This window comes from Salvelinus sp. IW2-2015, linkage group LG25 (genome assembly GCF_002910315.2).
Source record: "Salvelinus sp. IW2-2015 linkage group LG25, ASM291031v2, whole genome shotgun sequence".
Classification (NCBI taxonomy): domain Eukaryota; kingdom Metazoa; phylum Chordata; class Actinopteri; order Salmoniformes; family Salmonidae; genus Salvelinus; species Salvelinus sp. IW2-2015.
In genome coordinates, this window is record NC_036865.1 from 1,126,513 (window position 1) to 1,145,130 (window position 18,618).

Below are 18,618 nucleotides of genomic sequence, written 5' to 3' on the forward strand. Positions count from 1 at the left end.
GCAAATAAACAACAAAACAGTAACAAAAACCACAATATATTCTGCWTTTCCATTTCATTTTCAAAACCGTTAACATTTTCTATCAGTTAACAGTAGGCCCATTGTGGACTATTGTCAGCAAATTGTAGCGTCTCGCTAAAGTMGCGATCCTTAGGAATCTTGCACTGTTGACATTCCACCAGTGACGTGGCTTCACATTGAGTGATGGGGGGAATGTCTCTCAACTAGTTGTCCACCTTGTTTTCTGCCTCTCTCTCTCAAGAGCGGGGTTGTAGTCACACCCAAGGAGTAACAGCATGGCATTGTTGGCGCTCCCAAATAGGCTCTGAAGACCCAAGGCTTCCTGGCTCGATCAGTCACCCTCTCTGTCAGCAGCAGCGGGGCACTCTCTCTCGGCTGCTGCTGCGGCCTCTCCATTTGACCCAGTCGCATCTGTGTCAGTGGATGCCAAGTCCGCCAACTTGAGCAGCTTTGTTTTTGCGGTCACTCTCAGCTGGCAAGAGAAATCGCAGATGCTTGTGGCGATGGTCCAACATCAATGTGACGAGGTGCCATTAAGGTCAGATTTTTTGCATCCACCTGTGAAATGAATAAAATAAGTATTTGACGATTTTGCATATCCTATCCTTCAAAAATGTATTTTTTCTTAAATGTGCAATGCATGGTTTTGCTTCTCATAATACTTTCAATAAGACAATGACAATAACAGCAATTGGCAGCTATTTACCTACATAGATTAACAACACTAATAGCCTATATACAATATAGCCTAATTTTATAGATTAATTCCTGCATGCGTTTTTCAGAGGGACTTCTGAACTCTAARACTCTCCTGCTTTTATCCGCTCCGCGGAAGAGATGTTTGCAGTAGGCTGAATGTGATGGGGTATATGTTGGAAATGGYCACCTTTTGGATGACATGGCGGTGGTTGCGCATGTCAGGGTTGGCAAGACGGGCTGCATCTCCATCATTTGCCAGTGATCATCTGGGAGCTCGAGAGTTCTGCCTCTTGCKGCTTGGTGACGGTCCGGTTGAACAGCACGGCTGTCTCTGCTCCACCAACCTCTCAAACATGCCACACGCTGGAACTCGGTCTGTCTTTACAAGACTGGATCAGGTGGTGCTGCGGCAGCTGCATTTGGACTTGCTTGGCTGCTAGTGCCTTGGTGGCTGAGTTGGCTATGGTTAAAGTGCCTAACCAGTCTCTCAGCAGCAACAATCACACGACACATACATATTGAAGCCATCGTTGATGCCGAGTTGAAGTCTGTGTGCATAGCATGGCACCGAGTCCTGGTAGTGCTTTTTGATTTCTATTTGTTATTGTACCTCGTGATGGCATGCAGTACTCTGGCTCAAGGTAACGAATTAACTCCCCTAAAGCCCTCGACCACACTGATTGGCATCATATCACGCTCAGTCATTCTACACACCAATTGTGTGATCACCTCAGATGGCACGCATCATTCTCCCCGCTAGCATCAAAGTGATGGCACCCGGGTGTTTGTTCTTGATGTGATACATCATCGTGCTGGTACTGCTGCTGAATTTATAAAAAATAAAAAAAGGTTTTTGTTATCCAATTGGTAGTTAGTCTTGTCCCATCGCTGCAACTCCCGAGTCCTCCGAAACGACCCTACCAAGCCGCACTGCTTCTTGACACACTGCAAACACTTCTTGACACACTGCTCGCTTAATCCGGAAGCGAGCCGACACCTGGCGACCATGTCAGCGTGCATGCGCCCGGCCTGCCACAGGAGTTGCTGGAGCGCGATGGGACAAGGACATCTCGGCCAGCCAAACCTTCCTTTAACCCGGACGATGCTGGACAAATTGTGCGTCTCCCTGTCGTGGACGGCTGTGACACCTTAGACCACTGCGCCATTCGGGAGGCCCCTGCTGCCTAATTTTCGCAAAGCTTGCAGGGAATTTCATCACCCTTTTGAACGAAGGGTCCCACACAGAGCTACGTTTGGCGCGCTTCATTTTTCCTCAGTTGCCAAGCTAACGTTAGCAATGCCTCTAGCGGATGTAAAAGCTTCCAAGCACATTCTTGGTTGTATAGSGCCCTCTACAGTTCAAATTCGTTTTCACACCAAAGACACACAAATACACTTTCATTCCACAAAATMATGCAAATAAACCTATAGACCGATAAACATGACCGGTCAAATGTATTTTCGATGACTAACTGTTAACCGTTAACATCCCTAATCACGATACTCAATACCATCAAAATATTCAACCAAACGATACCACAGCAAGAAAAGGCGTATTGGCCAAAGTCAGAGAAGGGCACTTGATCCAGACAGATTCAATATCATTACATAATTAAGGTATTTATTAATAAATAAATTATACAACCAAGTTTTTTTTTTAACCAAAAGCAAAGATCGGACGATTTTTCAACCGATTTGTAATGGCATGGGCTCACTCTGTGCAATAATAGTGTTTTAACTAGATTTTTGAATTACTACCTCATCTCTGTACCTCACACATACCATTATCTGTAAGGTCGAGCAGTGAATTTCAAACAGAGATTCAACCACAAAGACCAGGYAGGTTTTCCAATGCCTCGCAAAGAAGGGCACATTTTTCAAAACGCAGACATGAAATATCCCTTTGAGCATGGTGAAGTTATTAATTACACTTTGGATGGTTTATCAATGCACTCATTCACTACAAATATACAGCTGTCCTTCCTAACTCAGTTGCTGTAGAGGGGAGAAAAAACGCTAATGGATTTCACCACATTGTGGTTACTACACAATACTAACCTAATTGACAGAGTGGAAAGAATGAAGCCTGTATAGAATAAAAATATTCCAATATGTTAGATGCCTTGCGGGGTTTCCTTGAGGGCTTGAATGCAGCTCACGACGATGTTAGACCTTGTGGCTGGGACCACGGGTTTTCCCGGGCTTGTGACTGTCTAGATTAGAGGTCGACCGATTATGATTTTTCAACGCCGGTACTGATTATTGGAGGACCAAAAAAAGCCGAACCCGATTAATCGGCTTATTTAAATAAAAACAAAACAAAACAAAACAAAAATATTTATTTTTTATTTTTGTCGTAATAATGACAATTACAACAATACTGAATGAACACTAATTTTAACTTAATATAATACATCAATAAAATCAATTTAGCCTCAAATAAATAATGAAACATGTTCAATTTGGTTTAAATAATGCAAAAACACAGTGTTGGAGAAGAAAGTTAAAGTGCAATATGTGCCATGTAAGAAAGCTAACGTTTAAGTTCCTTGCTCAGAACATGAGAACATATGAAAGCTGGTGGTTCCTTTTAACATGAGTTCAATATTCCCAGGTAAGAAGTGTTAGGTTGTAGTTATTATAGGACACTTTCTCWCTATACGATTTGTATTTCATATACCTTTGACTATTGGATGTTCTTAAAGGCACTTTAGTATTGCCAGTGTAACAGTAAAGCTTCCGTCCCTCTCCTCGCTCCTACCTGGGCTCGAACCAGGAACACATCGACAACAGCCACCCTCGAAGAAGCGTTACCCATCGCTCCACAAAAGCCGCGGCCCTTGCAGAGCAAGGGGAACAACTAGTCTCAGAGGGAGTGACGTTTGAAACGCTATTAGCGCGCACCCCGCTAACTAGCTAGACATTTCACATCGGTWACACCAGCCTAATCTCGGGAGTTGATAGGCTTGAAGTCATAAACAGTGCAATGCTTGAAGCATTGCGAAGACCTGCTGGCAAAACACACAAAAGTGCTGTTTGAATGAATGCTTACGAGCCTGCTGGTGCCTACCATCGCTCAGTCAGACTGCTCTCTCAAATCATGGACTTAATTATAACATAATAACACACAGAAATACGAGCCTTAGGTCATTAATATGGTCGAATCCAGAAACTATCATCTCGAAATCAAAACGTTTATTCTTTCAATGAAATACGGATCCGTTCCGTATTTTATCTAACGGGTGGCATCCATAAGTCTAAATATTCCTGTTACATTGCACAAACTTCAATGTTATGTCATAATTACGTAAAATTCTGGTAAATTAGTTCGCAATGAGCCAGGCGGCCCAAACTGCATATACCCTGACTCTGCGTGCAATGAACGCAAGAGAAGTGACACAATTTCACCTGGTTAATATTGCCTGCTAACCTGGATTTCTTTTAGCTAAATATGCAGGTTTAAAAATATATACTTCTGTGTATTGATTTTAAGAAAGGCATTGATGTTTATGGTTAGGTACACGTTGGAGCAACGACAGTCCTGTTTCGCGAATGCGCACCTCATCGATTATATGCTACGCAGGACACACAAGATAAACTAGTAATATCATCAACCATGTGTAGTTAACTAGTGATTATGATTGATTGTTTTTTATAAGGTAAGATTAATGCTAGCTAGCAACTTACCTTGGCTTCTTACTGCATTCGCGTAACAGGCAGACTCCTCATGGAGTGCAATATAAATCAGGTGGTTAGATCGTTGGACTAGTTAACCGTAAGGTTGCAAGATTGAATCCCTGAGCTGACAAGGTAAAAATCTGTCGTTCTGCCCCTGAACAAGGCAGTTAACCTACCATTCCTAGGCTGTCATTGAAAATAAGAATGTGTTCTTAACTGACTTGTCTAGTTAAATAAAGGTGAGAAGAAAAAAATCGGCCAAATCGTTGTCCAAAAATACCAAAAGTTATGAAAACTTGAAATCGGCCCTAATTAATCGGCCATTCCGATTAATCGGTCGACCTCTAGTCTAGATCCCTGCTGTTTGTTGCTATTTCCATCTCACCTGTGACCTGCCATGTCTGGAACTGCGAGGAGTTAGCCTATGTTGCTACCATGACAAATAACAAAGCCGGAGGGAGTACCTTTGAGGTCAGTGGTGTCTCGCTATCACAGTTAAAGGATATTTTAAACAAACAAAAAGAGTTCTACAAGCAGTTGTTACCACAAGAAAATAGCTTCAAGTGTTGTGTCCAAATACTGGTGGTGTTAACTAATAAAAGAATGGAAGACCTGACTTGACCTGGTCCAAGAGCTGAAGAACAGTTTTCAGTTCTCCCAGGGTCAGCTCGATGAAATTTAAACAGGAGAACTGCAAGATGACAGCAATCTGTAAGTCGTTGAGATCAGTTCTGTATGGGAATCCAAGATAACAATGACAGAGAAATCAGATTTTCTCGAGGGACAATAAAGGCGCAGCAACGTTGTTGACGGAATTGCAGAATCTCCATTTTGAGACCCAGATGGAGTCTGAGGATAAAGTGAGGAGAAACTGAAGATTGACCACAGGAAGATTTAGGTGGAGTGCACCCACAGGACTGGATGATGAAGTTCCTTAGGTTCAAGGACAAGGTAGCTGTTCTGGAAAGAGCCAAGGACTTGAGAGAAACGTTTATCTTCCTCTGCGGCAGACGAGAAAATAACTTATCCCAGCCATTTAAAGCTGCCAGTGCGACGTTGCTTTTATGACAGGCTCATTGTCCACCCTCCCTCAAAATCCTGGAAGGGATGAGAGCCAAGCCTATGGGTTTGTAACTTCAACAACACACACACACACACACGCACACACACACCGGCACACACCAATTGATTTAATGAACTGCAAAAAAAAAGCCTTTTGCTTTGTTTGTTTTCCATATTATGTCTATCGCTTGATAAGCTTCCCAGGAAAGGTTTGAAAATATTCCTTATTAATATATGTAGCCTTAGAAATTAGGGTCAGGAAGTCAATAACTATCAGATAACATTAATATYTTAGCCATTTCTGAGACTCACTTGGATAATTCCTTTGATACAGTAGTAGCAGTATAAGGTCTACAAGTACTGCCCTCTGTTACCCAAGTGGCTCTGGAAGATCCTMAAGGTCATCTGGAGGAGAGGAGATTCTCAGGAGTTTGGATGCCGAAGGAAGAAGATTCCAAGAGACACGACCAATTAAGGATCCTGTCCTTGCTAAGTGTCAAGTATTGTGGCCAGGCGTCTGGCAGACTTCCTCTCTAAGATTGGCGACATTGGCCCAAAATGGATGCATTCCAAAAGTAACTGGGTGTCTGGAGCACACAGGTGTTGTCCCCCTTGTTCTCTCGCGCTTCTCTGATGAGCTGGGTCACTTGGCATTGCAATGGCTTGACCTTTCCAATGCCTAAGTATCGATCCTTCACAAGCTGGTGCAGACTACATTGAGAAAAACACCATGTCTCAGACAAAGTGGCAGACCTCATCCTGGACTACTATGACAAGTTCAGCATGATTCTCATCAGGGTCAGGCTGGAGGTGGGAATCGTCACTGGCTGCGCAATGTCCGTGATCCTGTTTGCCCTGGTGCTGAACATGATTCTGAAGTCTGCTGAAGCTAAGGGCTGGGGCTCCGAACCAAATCTGGGGTGCAACAACCACCAATCATAGCCTTTATAGACGACCTGACAGTCACCACAAACTCAGTGCCAGGAAGCAGGTTGATTCTGCAAGGGTTCGAAAAGCTGATTGAATGGACGAGAATGAGCTTCAAGCCAACAAAATCGAGGTCGAAGGTGTTGAAGGGTCAAGGTCGTAGACCGATTCCACAGCAAATCCGATCCCCACCGTCTCAGAAGAGCCTTGGCAATGTGTTTAACAGCAGTCTGAAAGACCCATCAATCCAGGCCAACTGTCTGGAGCTGGCTGAGAGAGGTTGACTGTTCATGCCTTGCCCGGCAAGTTCAAGGTGTGGATGGCATCCTCCGCTCATCTGCACTGTCAAACTTGGAGGCGAAGTTCTGAAGCCATCTCCGAACGTGGCTGGGGTTGCCCAGGAGCCTGAGCAGCATTGCCCTCGATGGGAAAAGCAACAAGCTGAGTCTGCCCCTGAAGTCCCTGGAAGGAGTTCAAGTTAACTTGGGTGAGGGAAGTTATCCAATACAGGGATCCGAGGGACATAAAAGTGGTCCAAGCAGGGATAGTGGTCAAGACCGGTAGGAAATGGAGAGCAGAGGAGACCGTACTGTAGGCTGAGTCTCAGCTGTGCCACAGTATCCTGGTGGGAGTAGTGACCCGGTGAAGAGCTGGTCTTGGACCCCCGCCCCCAGATGAGTTGGGAGCAGGCGGTGGACAGGAAAGTCTTGTGGATTGACCACACTGCAAGAATTCCCTGATCCAGGCAGTGTGATGTTCTACCCAGCCCATCAAACCTGTTCTGCTGGAGCAAAGTGGGTACTCCTGCATGCCTGCTATGCTCTGAGTGGGACACTGGAGCACATCCTAAGCCACTGTCCTAAAGCTCTGGGAGGGGGCTGTTATCACTGGCAGGTTCTCATGGCAGGTTCTCATGACCATCGCAGAAGCAATCTGCACAGGAATCCGCAAGAGTAAGCGAGCTCGGCCCAACTGTAAGAAGATGACTTTTGTTCGAGCTGGAGCGCAGCCAGGCTCAAAATCCAACCACCAGCAGGGATCCTAGCTTACTGCTCAGGACTGGGAGTTGACAGCAGACCTGTATAAGCAGCTCATGTTCACGCAGCACATTGTCAAGACAACTCTGAGACCAGACATACCTGGGGTCTCAAAGTCCACGAAGACCATCATTATTCTGGAGCTGACAGTCCTTTGCGAAGAGGCGTACGAGAGAAATGGCCAAGTACCAGTCGACTGGTCGTCGACTGTCGGAAGCAGGGTTCGAAGGTGCATGCTTATCGAGGTAGGCTGCATGGGTTTTGTTGGGCAATCCCTCTACAGAGCCTACAGCACATTCTGCATAAATGGCGCGAAGAGGAGGTCCATTAGCAAAACCATCAAGGCAGCTGAAAAAGCCTCAAGATGGCTCTGGATCAAGAGAGGAGATCCATGGGGAGCAGCATAATTCTCCCCCTGGACACAAGTCGAGGTCTGATCAACCTCAGCTGGGTCGCTTGGACAAGGTTGTCTGATGTAAGACTCGGAAAAACCCTATGACCACAAGTTACCTCACTGATGTGTCCAGGAGCATCAAGATGTATTAATTCAATCAATAGGTCACCAAGTGCTCAAGTCCGTATCTACAGTGCATTCGAAAAGTATTTAGACCCCTGGACTTTTGCAATATTTTGTTACGTTACAGCCTTATTCTAAAATTGAGGAAAACAATCTATACACACTACCCCAAAACATTTTTCCCCTCAGGAGACCTGAAAAGATTTGGCATGGGCCCCCAGATCCTGAAAAGTTTCTACAGCTGCACCATCGAGAGCATCCTGATCGGTTGCATCACCGCTTGGTGTGTCAACTGCTCGGCATCTGACCGTAAGGCGCTGCAGAGGGTAGTGCGAACGGCCCAGTACATCACTGGGGCCAAGTTTCCTACCATCCAGGACCTATATTTGGTTAGGATCTGTCTCTGTTTTCTATCTCTGACAGAGTAGTGATATTCTGTCAATTTGTATTCTCTTTTGAGGGCCAAATAGCAATTTAGTTAATTCTGTGTTTTGTTTCATTTTCCCCATTTGTCAAATAGGTTTTAATATGTATGTTATATAACTCTCGGATTGATTTCCCTGTGTGTTTGGATAATAGCTGACTGAACTATTTTCAGGGTTGTGCTCTTGGGTTCCAGTGCTTTTGAATTGTAAGGATCTTTTGGGGTTTCATTTTAAATGGTTCCAAAATGTTTGTCCTTTTTCTTTATGATAACAATTAAAGGGAATCTTTCAAGTTATGGTCTGCGTGCATTATTTGGTACTTTCTTTTTGATATTTTGGATAATTCTGCAGAATTCTGTATGCAGATTTTTCTATTGGATTTTTCTCCCAATGCTTATAATTACAGGTTGGACCCCAAACCTTCCATCCATTTATTGCAATTGGTTCAATATACTATTGAATATTTTGCACCAGATTTGGATYGGAATATTTATTTTTGCGAATTTTCGCTTTATTGTGTAAAATGTTTTTCAGGCTTTTTCTTGTAGTTCATTCACTGCCAGACCAAATCAACCAGAGGCACTTACTTTTAATCCCTGGTAGTTGTACCATTGGGCTTGTTCAACCATGGTATTTGTTAATTTGAAGGCGTGTCTTCTGCTTTGATTCCTGACCTTTTTTCTTGAAAATCATGAAAATCAAGGTTTTCTTAAAGTTAATGTTATTGCCCAGTTGATGTCCCAAAGAAGGTTAAATTCCTGTAGATCTTGCTCTGTTGGTGATATTAGGACAAGGTAATCTTCTTAGATTAATAATCTGACCTCATCTTTGAGTTCAGGGGCTGCAGATCGGTCCAACAACACAACTACTTGAGTGAGTATTTAGAATATTTTTTTTCTAAATTACATTAAAATTATCCATGTGACATTGTTACATACATGGATATTCCATGACATTTCAAATGATTAAAAACCACATTTATTTTGAATATTTCTATATCCAACAAAAATGAATGATACTTTTCGAATAGTGAAATTTTTTCAAACACCCCATCCCTACAACACTGCTAGTTAATTGATGTAGTCGTTGAACAGGGTTGGACTTAAATATAACCCTTGTCTAACGGAAATCAAATCACATTTTATTGGTCACATACACATGTTTATCAGATGTTATTGTGGGTGTAGCAAATGCTTGTGTTTCTAGCTTTGACAGTGCAGTGATATCTAACAATTTCACAACAATACACACAAATATAAAATAAAGGAATGGAATTAAGAATATATAATATTTGGGCGAGCAGTGTCAGAGCGGTATAGACTAAGATACAGTAGAATAGGATAAAATACAGTGTTTACATATGTGATGAGTACTGCAAGTTATGTAAATGTTATTAAAGTGACAAGAGTTCCATTTATTAAAGTGGCCAGTGATTAAGACTATGTATATGGGCAGCAGCAGCAAACCCCCACCCTTCTGCCAAATTCTATTTTTATTGTTTAATTTTAATACTGTGTGTTCGAGTAAATAGATTTTATGATGTCGCCTACTTTCCCCCAAAACATGCAAGTACTTTTCCTCTGCGTTTCTGATGAACATGCAGGTGTGTGTGTGCTCTGTTCTGCGTTTGGGTAGAATGCCTTTTATGCTGTCCGAGGAAGGTCTGTATTAAGCTATTGAGAATACAGCAGAACAGTTTCCCCATGTTACGGGTGATGCATATAGTTATTAGGCTCTAATTTGTCACTTTTTTTTATATTTTTTTTATACATATATATTTTTTTGCATATGGGGGTTATATAGGATGTCAGGGATGCAGCCACTCTCCAAAACCAGGTTTGAATAAGGCATCCTGCAGCTCAGGAGTACTGTGTTTTAGCATTTAATTCCTGATGCTGTCAGGGCCACATGCCTTTCCGGGTTAAATTGTATTTGAAAGTTCAGCGTGTGTAATTTGGTAGTCAATTGGGTTCTGGTTGTCTTTATTCGTGTGTTCTAGAGAGCTGAGTTTTTCTTGCACATTTGTTTGGTTTTAGAGACTATGTTCAAATAGGCTAAACCATCTCACCTGCTCCCACTCTCTCCTTCTCTCTCTCTGCCTGCAGGTGAAATGGTCCAGGGAGAACTACCACCACAGCCTGAGCTCGCCCTACTCTCTGAGGCTGGCCTCTGCAGATTCAGCAGGGAAGATTATCGTGTGGGATGTGGTGAGTGGCACTGCCCACTGTGAGATCCAGGAGCACTCCAAACCTATCCAAGGTGAGAGCCGAACCTTGGAAAAGGACCACTGCTGCATTTATTACATTAACTTTGAGAAAGCGAGAGACCAAGAAATTACAACCTGTATCAATGATTTCCTTTCAAGTACATTAAGCCAAACCTCCCTGACATACATTTTGAATAATGAATAAATGAAAATTAGATATATCATAAACCCTGGGATAGTTTTATTTTTCAGCAAGGTTATTATCCTTTTGAGCTGACAAATATCCTAGTCCCAGAAATCAGATACTAGGCTATTTAAACAATGAAAAAAAGGCACACACCTTTCTATATGACGTCCCACAGTTGACAGTGCATGTCAGAGCAAAAACCAAGCCATGAGGTCGAAGAAATTGTCCGTAGATTTCTGAGACAGGATTATGTTGAGGCACAGCTCTGGGTAAGGGTATCAAAAAATGTCTGCAGCATTAAAGGTTCCCAAGAACAGTGGCGTCCATCATTCTTAAACGGAAGCAGTTTTGAACCACTAACACTTCCTATCACTAAGACCGTTGTGAAGAGGGCACGACAAAACCTTTTCCCCCTTAGGAGTCTGAAAAGATTTGGCATGGGTCCCCAGATCCGCATAAAGTTCAACAGCTGCACCATCGAGAGCATACTGACCGGTTGCATCACCGCCTGGTGTGGCAACTGCTCGGCATCTGACCGTAAGGCGCTACAGAGGGTAGTGCTTACGGCCCAGTACATCACTGGGGCCAAGCTTCCTGCAATCCAGGACCTATATAATAGGCGGTGTCAGAGGAAAGCCCATAAAACTGCCAGACTCCAGTCACCCAAGTCATAGACTGTTTTTTCAGCTACGGCACGGCAGGCGATACCGGAGCGCCAAGTCTAGGACCAAAAGGCTCCTTAACAGCTTTTACCCCRAAGCCGTAAGACTGCTGAAAAATGAATCGAATGGCCACAAATGATCTCTAACCTGTACCCCCGCACACTAACTCGATACCGGTACCCCCTGTATATAGCCTCGTTATTGTGTTACTTTTTATCATTTTTTACTTCAGTTTATTTGGTAAATATTTTCTTAACTCTTCTTGAACCGCACTGTTGGTTAAGGGCTTGTAAGTATTTCATGGTAAGGTCTACACTTGTTGTATTCGGCTCATGTGACAAATAGTTTGATTTTAACTGGCCGTCCGGCCAGCTTAAGATATCATGGGGAGAAGCGCATTGGTCATGGAGGTGACAAAGAACCTGATTTTCACTCTGACAGAGCTCTAGAGTTTCTCTGTGGAGATGAGAGAACCATCCAAAAGGACAGCCATCTTTGTAGCACTCCACCAATCAGGCCAGACAGAAGCCACTCCTTTAGTAAAAGGCACATGACAGCCTGCTTGGAGTTAGCCAAAAGGCACCTAAAGACTCTCAGACCATGAGAAACAAGATTCTCTGGTCTGATGAAACAAAGATTGAACTCTTTGGCCTGAATGCCAAGTGTCACATCTGGAGGAAACCTGGCACCATCCCTACGGTGAAGCATGGAGGTGGCAGCATCATGCTGTGGGGATGTTTGTCAGTGGCAGGGACTGGGAGGCAAGTCAGGATTGAGGGAAAGATAAATGGAGCAAAGTACAAAGAGATACTGCTCCAGAGCACTCCGCCCCAGTCTGAGGGCTAAGGGTCACCTTCCAACAGGACAACGACCCTAAGCAGACAGCCAAGACAAGGCAGGAGTGGCTGCAGGACAAGTCTCTGAATGTCCTTTAGTGGTCCAGCCAGAGCCCGGACTTGAATTCTATCGAACGTCTCTGGAGAGACCTGAAATTAGCTGTGCAGCGACACTCCCCATCCAACCTGATGGAGCTTGAGAGGATCTGCAGAGAAGATTGAGAGAAACTCCCCAAATACTGGTGTCTGTGTGTGGTGTATACATTAGCAGTGAAAAGTTTGGACCCATACTCATTTGAAGGGTTTTTCTTTATTTTTACAATGTTCTACATCGCCGAAGATGTTTGATCGGGTTCAAGTCGGGCTCTGGCTGGGCCACTCAAGGACAATTAATACATTTGCAAACATTTCTGAACCTGTTTGCGTATTGTCATCATGGGCTTTTGTGTGTAGATTGATGAGGAAAATGTTTTGCTTAATCTATTTTAGAATAAGGCTGTAACGTACCAAAGTGGGAAAAGTCAAGGGGTCTGATTTATTTTCCGAATGCGCTGTATATATAAAACACAGGAAAATCAAATTTGACTATTTGGAAGAAGTAAATTCATCCACAAACATTATTTCAAATATATCTTATATGCTCTTTTTACTCTTCCTCTCTCTCGCGCGCTCTTTTTCCTCTTGCTCTCAGATATGGACTGGTTGTGGACTCAGGACGCTTCACGTGATCTTCTCCTGGCCATCCATCCACCTAACTACATAGTCCTGTGGAACGGAGACACAGGGACCAAGCTGTGGAAGAAGAGCTATGCAGAGAACATCCTCTCCTTCTCTTTTGACCCCTTCGATCCATCCAACCTAGCATGTAAGCAGCAATCACCCACCTACTGTGCCGTGTTCTATAGATCTCTTTTCTCTGGTCTTGCTTTCTCTCACTCTTTCATACTATGTCAATCTCTGTTCTCTCAATCACTAACTCCTTAATCTCACAGGTTTAATGTTATTTGTAGCAGATTCCCTGCCTGCTTGTAGAAAGCTTATCTTTCAGTTGGAAGTCAATCTTTGTTAACATCTCTGGGGTAGGTGGGATGCAATCGTCCCACCTGGCCAATAGCCAGGGAAAATACAGAGCGCCATATTCAAATAAAATGATATAAAAATCTAACTTTCATTAAATCACACATGTAAGATACCAAATTAAAGCTCCACTCGTTGTGAATCCAGCCAACATGTCAGATTTCAAAAAGGCTTTTCGGCGAAAGCATAAGATGCTATTATCTGATGATAGCACAACAGTAAACAAAGAGAGTAGCATATTTCAACACTGCAGGCACGACACAAAACGCCAAAATAAAAATATAATTCATGCCTTACCTTTGACGAAATTATTTTGTTGGCACTCCAATATGTCCCATAAACATCACAAATGGTCCTTTTGTTCGATTTAATTCCGTCGATATTTATCCAAAATGTCAATTTATTTGGCGCGTTTCATCCAGAAAACACAGCTTCAACTTGCGCAACGTCACTACAAAATATATCAAAAGTTACATGTAAACTTTACCAAAACATTTCAAACTACTTTTGTAATACAACGTTAGGTATTTTTAAAACGTTAATAATCGATCAATTTGAAGACGGGATGATCTGTGTTCAATACAAAAAGAAAACAAACTGACGCAACTTTTTTGGTAATGTGCCTCTCTCAAACAATTTACTTCAAGTGACCCTCCTTTACGATGGCCGTACTTCTTCATTACACAAAGGAATAACCTCAACCAATTTCCAAAGACTGGTGACATCCAGTGGAAGCGGTAGGAACTGCAAACAAGTCCCTTAGAAATCTGGTGTCCCAATGAAAACTCATTGAAAAGACAGTGACCCCCCAAAAAATTACATTCGGAATGGTTTGTCCTCGGGGTTTCGCCTGCTACATAAGTTCTGTTATGCTCACAGACATGATTCAAACAGTTTTAGAAACTTCCGAGTGTTTTCTATCCAAATCTACTAATAATATGCATATCTTATATTCTGGGGATGAGTAGAAGGAAGTTGAAATTGGGCACGCTATTTATCCAAAGTGAAAATGCTGCCCCCTACCCCGAAGAAGTTAATTATGTGTTAGATATTTACAGTCCATTGAATAATGTAAAAAACAGAGGTATAAGGTATAAAGTCTCAGATTTGTCAGTTTTTCTTTTTTTTCTTCTTTTTTTTCTCTAATACTACCAGGCACATAGACATTTTATGAAGTTAGCTTTAGCTAGCCCAGATAGGTTCCCAATGTCTTAAGTAGCTACCAAGAAGCAACTTCAGGCTATCAATCAAGTAAGAGTAGCTAGCTTGGCTAACTATCTTAGCTTGCATACCTGCTGGCAAGGTTGATAGACTTTTGAAAAGCAAGCAATAACTAAATGTACTGATTCACATTCCTTTCAATCTTTTACCSAGATTATAGCAGAGATGCAGCGAAGCATATTTCGTTTCTTTCAAAAAATAACCACCAGTCAGGAGGATAGACAGAAACAGAAGAAGATGCTTAGATATGCAGAAAAATATACATTTTTACATTATAGAGGTGGAGATATGTCTGTATTAAATTTTGATTTGCCAACACATGTTAAAGTCAGTTTTTTCACCTCTTCTGTTCTCCGTCAATACAATAGTATTCCTGAACGAAATTTGCCGCCACAGCTGAGAACTCCATTCCCTAAATGGTCACTAGATGACGCTGCGATCGATTCACTAGTTGTCTTGTTAAAACAATTTTTATTGTTATTAGCATTATCACAAAGGCACTTTTTGAAGGGACCCCTAAGAAATTCCACAAAGTTGTCAAGTGACAGTCGAGCCACAGAGAAAGATTAATTATGACCACTTTAGAATATTCGAGAAAGGTGTTMATTTAATCAAAACAAATATTTTCTTTGCTATCTTTTATAGCAAACAATGATGGAAAGCTAACTAATTACATGGGAGCTAACAGGCTAATATTTCATTTTTGTTGAAGGAGAAACAGAAGAAGATGGACAGAATTACGATTACAGATCCTACAGTCTCATTCAAAGTTAGAAATGCAGCATGTTCTCATTGGGTACCGAGCTGTGACACAACTTAAACCTAGCCACTCTCGTATCTTAGCAACAGTTTTTATCTAGCTAGCTTACGTTACATTCCGATAACAAATTCAAAATTGAAAAAATTCAAAATTGATTTCAAGCCAGATAGCCTTTATTGGAATTGTATCCGTTTCATTAGTGGACTTTATACCGTTACACGGAACCCAAACCGGCTGCGCACATGCGCCATCGTGTGCTGTCATGCAGTACATTTATTTTGTACCCCTATACCAAACGCGATCACGACACGCAGGTTAAAATATCAAAACAAACTCTCAACCAATGACATTCATTTTGGGACATGTCGAAAAGCATTAAACATGTATGGCAATTTAGCTAGTTAGCTTGCACTTGCTAGCTAATTTGTCCTATTTAGCTAGCTTGCTTTTGCAAGCTAATTTGTCCTGGGATATAAAAATTGAGTTGTTATTTTACCTGAAATGCACAAGGTCCTCTACTCCAACAATTKATCCACACATAAAACGGCCAACCAAATCGTTTCTAGTTATCTCTCCTCCTTCCAGGCTTTTTCATCTTTGAAATATGGTGATTGGCATCTACACTTTCATAGTATTACCACGACAACCGGCAAAACATTTCGTCTTTCAATCACCCACGTGGGTATAACCAATGAGGAGATGGCACGTGGGTACCTGGTTCTATAAACCAATGAGGAGATGGGAGAGGCAGGACTTGCTGCTCGATCTGCGTCAGAAATAGGAATTACTTCTATTTTAGCCCTTGGCAACGCAGACGCTGGTTGGCGCGCGTGAGCAGTGTGGGTGCAATAATTGAATAACATGGATTCCTAAATTTATTGCGGCACTCGTGCACGCGACGTGTCCAGTCTGGTCAGCATGTTAGTTGCTACCTCACGGGTTCGCAGCATCGCATTAGTGGAAACCAAGACTGTTCTCAGGGCAGGCCTGGTTGTAGCTACATATGTTTGTGTCGCGTTGGGGACAATTGTAGCATTTTAGTTACCACTTTTCCTAACCTGCTGCTTAAGTTCTCCTAACCCTGGGCAAAGGCCGGCCTGGGGGCCATATGCGGCCCGCAACATGATTCAATACGGCCTGCGGAATCATGCTCAGATCACAAATAATTTTTGAAAAGTTTTGAAAAAACGTATTTGTTGTTCAAATTAAAAGCCCAATGAATACTCGCCTTTGTGTAATGATTTAACTCCCACCGCTTGTGGGACATTTATTTTGAAGGCACGTATAAATAACAACTGCACGAGGACAGACCGTGACTGACAGGCCGACACACATCACCGTTAGAGATAGTAGCTAGCTAGAAATTGCGCAAAAATGAGTTTTTTAAGAAAAGGTAGACAATGAATATAGAGTGTTCCAGCAAGAGTGGACATTGAAAAATGTCTTTACTGAGGTGGCAGGGAAAGCTGTGTGCTTAGTCTGCGAAGAGAGCATCGCTGTATTGAAAGACTACAACTTGTCCTGACAGTTGTAGAGAAATATAGGAATATGTCTTCTGAGCAGTAGGCAAGTGCATCGAAAGAGTTGCTTTCTCAGTTGCAAAAGCAGCAAGGTCTTTTAACAAAACTGCATTCAGCAAACGGAAGAATTGTGAGAGCTAGCCACAAAATTGCTTAACATAGCAAGCCATTCGCTGAGGGCGAATTCATTTAAAGAAAGTTTAATTGACTGCAGCAATACTTTGCCCCGACAAGAAAGATCTGTTTGAAATGTTTCCCTGTCAAGATGAACAGTGGCACGGCGTGTTGAGGACATCGCAGAGAATATGGAACAACAGTTGAAAGACAAGGTAAAGGATTTATCCTTGGCCCTGGATGAGAGRAGTGATGCACGTGACACTGCTCTGTTGTTGATATTTTTACGAGGCATTACCCCAGACTTTGAAATTACAGAGGAGCTTGCTTCAGTGCAGTCAATGAAGAGCACAACCACAGGGAAATAGTTATTGGTGGAGGTTATCCAGTGAAAAGTTATCCAGTGTGACCAGTGATGGCTGCCCATACTTGACAGGAAAAAAGGATACAAGCTCAAGTAGCTGAGCTGAACCCAGATCGGAAATTACTTTCCTGCATTGCATTATTCATCAGGAGGTGCTCTGTAAATGTGTTCTGATAATGAGCCATGTTGTGGATACAGTCACTAAAGTGGTGAACTTCATAGGAGCAAAATCTTTAAACCACAGGCAGTTTGTCTCACTGTTGGAAGAGACAGTGTCGGGTCGTGCAGATCTCCCCTATCACACAAACATGAGATGGCTGAGTTTGGGCAAAGTGCTTAAAAGGGTGTGGGACCTGAAGTCGGAGATTGTTGAYTTTTTGCAAATGAAAGGAAAATGTGGTTTTCCCTCAACTGCAAGTTAAAGAATGGTTGGCGGATTTTGCCTTCACCGTGGACATCATGGCCCTCGTGAAAGAACTGAATTCCAAACTACATGTGGCTTTTTGCACATCAGTTGTACAGCCTTGTCAAAGCCTTCAAGGGAAAATGACACCTCCTGACCCGCCAAGTAGAAGCCATTAATCTCACCCACCTTCCGACACTACTAGTCTGTTCTCTATCAGATGACCAGCGGGAGAAGTATACATCGCTGCTGCGTGCTTTGAACAGTGAGTTTTCTCGTCGTTTTGAGGATTTCAAAGTGTTGGAAAATGACATGCTATTGGTTTCCTCTCCTTTCAACTTCAATGTGGATAACGCTCCCACTGACCTGCAACTTGACGCCAGAAACTATACCTGACTTCACTGCTCTAGTCAATGCCCATCAGAGACTTCACTCCTCACACTGATTGAGTAGTTTAAATGTAATGTTGAGCTCTCTCTCGTTTTTGTGCATACCCATTAACAAGAGTTCTGTCCGTGGTGCTGAATGCACAGTGTACTTTTCCCTCCYTGTAGTTCAATGCATGTTTAAAAATACCTACCAAAAGGAGAACATGGATGTGGTTTATTTCTGTGTATGTTAAAAAAGTAGCATATCTGGACGTGAGTTACAGTAGATATATCTGTGAACAGTCATACACATGATGTATAATCCTGTAATATMATTCTGGCCCGCAATGGCAAAAATATATTCTAATGTGGCCCTCCATGGAAAATAATTGCCCAGGCCTGTGCTACGAAAAGTAACTTCTGCTAGTCAAAACCTGTAAACCTGCCCTGAGAACAGTTTTGGTTTCCACTAATGTGATACAGTTCACGTTTTGTCCGAGCAGGCCAGCTATAGCACTAGCTGGCTAGCTATCT

The 18,618-nt window shown here is 42.6% G+C and overlaps 1 protein-coding gene across 1 annotated transcript in view; it reads left to right on the top strand.

The window, feature by feature from the left end:
• wdr11 (WD repeat domain 11) overlaps window positions 1–18,618 on the top strand; it is a 142,131-nt gene that overhangs the window by 11,068 nt on the left and 112,445 nt on the right. Inside the window, exons 3-4 of the mRNA XM_023970051.2 lie at window positions 10,472–10,625; window positions 12,949–13,122. Coding sequence (XP_023825819.1) covers window positions 10,472–10,625; window positions 12,949–13,122 — 328 coding nt within the window. The remainder of the gene's footprint in view (window positions 1–10,471; window positions 10,626–12,948; window positions 13,123–18,618) is intronic.